Raw genomic sequence first — 4,197 nt, 5'->3', positions numbered from 1 at the left:
TAAAAAATTTTTATTTTCTCTGAAATATTAAAATATTATGAATATTTAAAAATTATAAATAATAAAAAAAACTTAATTTGAAAAATTTTATTTTATAAAATCTTATTATGTTCTACGTTCTTTTAAACGGAGGGTAAGTCTGATAAGTAATTTTATAAATATGAGTTTCAAAAGTAAACCAGACCAGCCAATGTACTAATTCCCGGTTGAACCAGCCGGGCCGATCCGCGTCATACAATAGTGGTATTTACAATTTCAATCTGTGCAGGGGCAGAGTATGGCAAAAATGGAGGAGAAAGAGAAAAGCAAAGGAAGCAGCGAGGAGAGATGGAAAGGAGCCATAGCCAATTTGACAGAGATGGCTTCCAATCTAGACTCCCTGCAGAAACTACTTCTCAAGAAAGCTGTATTTGTAGATGAAGAGACCTTCACTAAAGCTTCCCTCAGTTCTGAACAAGCCCGTACCATCAAGGTATATGATCTTTTGCACTTGTTTTCTCACTTTGATTCTCGGAATTTTCCTATTTTATGCACCTCTGTTGATTCTATTGTTTAATTTATTATTTAATGATTGACTAATATCATGATCTGTGTTTAATTTTAGAACAAGCTCTTTCGTGTTAATCTTGATCGTAGTCCGCGATATTTTGATTTTTGAAAATTGGGTTTTAATCATCTATGATAATAATGAATTGTAATTCGATGGGTATCCCTTGGAATAATTTGATTGCAGTTGAAGAAGTCTTGTAACAGATTTACTAGATTGTAGTGGATAATTTGGTTAGCTGATTCTATGATCATGATGGGGTTTGTCATTGGGATACAGCAGGGCAGGTGCTCATTGTTCATGGATTTATGAAAGAATGGTCAATGAAGACCAGATTTTTTTTATTATTATTTTTTAATGTCATGGTGAATAAATCGCTGTTACAGATAATGATGGTTAGTGGAGTAAAGATTTTATCTTTTTAGCTCATTGCATGCCTGTTCTCTTATCATTTCAGTCAGATGTCCAACTCCAACTATGTTTTTGAATTTAAAATATTTAGGCTTGCCCCCTTTAGCGTATATGCTATATATGCACATTGTCGCATTCTGTAAATGCTGATACATTTATATGACAGAAGATCATGGTGTGAAAAAGGAAAATAATCCTTTAGGCTTAATCTCATATGAGTTCATACCTTTCGTGTTTCATAGAAGGGAACATGACTAAAGTCCAAAACTTTAATGCTTGTGGCAATTTTAGCGTTACCTTTTGGTTCAGTTATAGCCCAAACTTTGAGGTGATGATGTTAATTGCGGCCACCTATAGTGCTGCTATCCTTTCTTTGTTACTGTTTTATTATGTGCAATATTCTTTTTGATTTTGCTTATTACTGGTTGTTTTCCTGTTTGCCAGCTAAATTATTTTTACAGTAAACACCAGTAAAACTATAATAGATATAGGGTCTGTTTGGCATTATTGTTGAAACTGTTGTTGAGAAAATTACTTTTTTAAATATACTAGTTAGAGAGTATTAAAAAATAATTTAAAATTAAATTTGATAAGTTTTAGTCATAAGAATACTAAAACAATAAAATAACTTTTTTTAAACTGCTTTTTTCAACGGCATCTAAAATGGTGCTTTATTCAAAAAAACAATTTCAGTCCTCTAGACTCAATGCCAAATAGGCACATGTGAAATGTATTCTATCTCGTATTTAGGCAGTTTTAGAGATCTTGTTGGGAGTTTTATGATGATTTTAAAAAGCTGTATATGCAGATATCTAGTTGCATGCTTTTGATGACGTCAAAGATCAAGTGACAAATGTGTCTCACAAACTCATCTTGGCCTGTTAAATAAATGAATTTGTATGCAGAAAGAGAATTTTGCTAATGGTAGATTAAAGCTTACTTTTGATTTGGTTTGTGGAATAGCATGGGAATAAAATCAGCAGCCATGATGATAGTTATTTGTTACTGTTTTTCAAATTTTAAATGTGAAATAATTATTACTTTAGTAGTACGTAGAATGTAAATTCCTCAAATTTATAGAACATAGTTTCCACACATAAATAAAGAATAGCCATTCTATTTCTATGATTATAAAATAATTAATTTATTGCTACTCTATTCTATTTTGTGAACCAAATAGAGTTTGGTCATTCTGTTAGATTATGTTTGTATAAAAATGATGGCTAAACTGCTAGCATATTGATATATCTCATCTATGTAATCCATGTGTATTCAGTTTGTCTTATGGGAGCTAATTTTAGTATTTACATTGACTTTTTCTATATTATTGCTATTTTGTTCTCTGCAATTTCTGAAAGGTCTGTTGAGATTGCGTCAAGTTTTGTAAATAATGCAGGTTATATATATTGTATATAGGTTCTTGAACAAAGGGTAGAGACTTTGGAAAGAGAACTTGATGCTGCCATTTCTGCTGCTGCCCGTGCTCGTGCAGAAAAGCGACAGGCAGAGGCAGCACAAAAAGCTGCTGAATTACGTGCACAAGAAATTACAAGAGAACTTGAGAACACCACCAGTATGTTTGCTAAATCTTTATTTTTCAATTATACATCTGTTGAAGAGAAATAAGAGGCAGAAAAAGAATTTAGCAATCGCCCAAAAAGTATAAATCTGAGTATCACTGTTTTCTAATTACAATACCTTGAATAAGTCAAGCACAATAGGAATGACATCTTCTATCTAATTGGCTATAATTGTGTGACTGACATAGCACCTTAAATATTGAGGATGAGGCTTTTGTATTTATTTTTCCATAGTTGAATGTTTTGTGCTAAAAGTAGAAACAACCCTTCATCAAAATTCTACACTCTGAAGTGAAGCCCAAATAGTATGATGCTATGCTTACTATTAGTTACATTATTTTGATAGCTTTTTATGACTATCTGTACTTTGTTCTATATTCAGTGAACAATATCATGAATTTCAGGACATGGAAAGTGTCTTTTCCTTTGTTTTGTTTTGTTTTATTTTTATTATATGGTAACTGCTGTTTTAATTGCAGCCTTGTAGAAAATTTGAAGACAACTGTTTCCATTTCACAATTCACATGAAAACTCCCTTTTCATTTTGATTAAACCAGGAGGCTGACAGTCAGTTATATAGTTATTCTAAGCTTCAGTTGTTGTATTGGCACCTATTTTCACTAACATCCTGTTTTAAAGAAGTTTGTCTGAAGATGTGATGCAATAGCTCAATTACCTTTGGACATTTTAATATCCTTTTGTGCTTTTTTTCCTAGGTTCTGGCAATTGTTATAGATAAGGAAACTTGACCTGAGAATGATAGTTTTTGAGGGACAATACGATTTAAATATGTTATATCTTGGCTGCAGAGGTATTTCAACTGCACATGGAAGAGCTTCGTGCAAAGCAAGATGAAATTTCTAAACGTGATAATGAAATTAAACTTTTGGAAGCTATAATTCAAACGCTTGGTGGGAAAGAATCTCATTCTACAGGTGGTTGATACTCCTCTCTCTCTCTCTCTCTCTCTCTCTCTCAATTTCCCTTGTTTTCTCAAGTGGGATAGAGTGAGTTGTAAAGGTGAGCATAGTGTTGTGCATTGTTTCATCCTGAAAATAAAAAATGTATCAACTTCAAACATATATGTGCCAATTAATGCGATGAAACACATTATTTGCTTTATTGTCCTGCACTGCAAACAGCTGCAGAATCTTCTTTTTCTTATCTGATATGCTCGTCAAGCCTACCTCTTAACATTCTAACTGTCTGCCTAAATTTCTGTGTTTTAGTGTTCAAAATAAACCAATATCTAACCTGAATTGACAGTCATGTAGGCCCTCCCTCAATTCTTCATGGAAAATTGAGCATTGCCATATTGTGAATTTTTATGTTAAGGATTCTTGTTTGAGCCACTAAATGTATCAAAATCCATCATTCAGTGCATCCTCCAGTGTTAGACATGTTTTCCCATCTTTATTAAAATGGGCTGTCCATCACTCTACGAAGGTCATAACCTACTTGACATTTATGTTTCTCACTGTCCTTCTCTGTCAAATATGGAAGGGCAATGAAATCTATATCTATTTTAGGCTCCGTGCCTGGAAAATTCAGCATTTTCTATCATTTGGGTCATTCAATAAAATGGATTTACAGAAAATATTTTTTTTATCAAAAATTTTTTTTTTATTAAAGGTAAAAAATTAAATTATTTTTAAGAAA

The 4,197-nt window shown here is 32.3% G+C and overlaps 1 protein-coding gene across 1 annotated transcript; it reads left to right on the top strand.

The window, feature by feature from the left end:
* Positions 1-232: 232 nt before the first annotated feature.
* Positions 233-3,660, top strand: LOC110664633 (uncharacterized). The gene is made up of 3 exons (XM_058139906.1): positions 233-472; positions 2,375-2,531; positions 3,348-3,660. Exons 1-3 carry the CDS (start codon positions 278-280, stop codon positions 3,479-3,481), a joined length of 486 nt encoding a protein of 161 aa, XP_057995889.1. The 5' UTR covers positions 233-277; the 3' UTR covers positions 3,482-3,660.
* The last annotated feature ends 537 nt before the right edge of the window (positions 3,661-4,197 follow it).

Source organism: Hevea brasiliensis, chromosome 17 (genome assembly GCF_030052815.1).
Source record: "Hevea brasiliensis isolate MT/VB/25A 57/8 chromosome 17, ASM3005281v1, whole genome shotgun sequence".
NCBI classification, from domain to species: Eukaryota; Viridiplantae; Streptophyta; class Magnoliopsida; order Malpighiales; family Euphorbiaceae; genus Hevea; species Hevea brasiliensis.
Note: the sequence above shows the minus strand (reverse complement) of the source record. Positions and strands in the feature narration are given on the sequence as shown.

Excerpts from the sequence above, each read along its gene's own strand:
- LOC110664633 (XM_058139906.1), top strand. The coding sequence starts at position 278 with ATGGCAAAAATGGAGGAGAAAGAGAAAAGCAAAGGAAGCAGCGAGGAG. Across the intron at positions 473-2,374 it reads AACAAGCCCGTACCATCAAG|GTTCTTGAACAAAGGGTAGA; the intron begins GTATATGATCTT and ends TATTGTATATAG. Across the intron at positions 2,532-3,347 it reads AGAACTTGAGAACACCACCA|AGGTATTTCAACTGCACATG; the intron begins GTATGTTTGCTA and ends TCTTGGCTGCAG.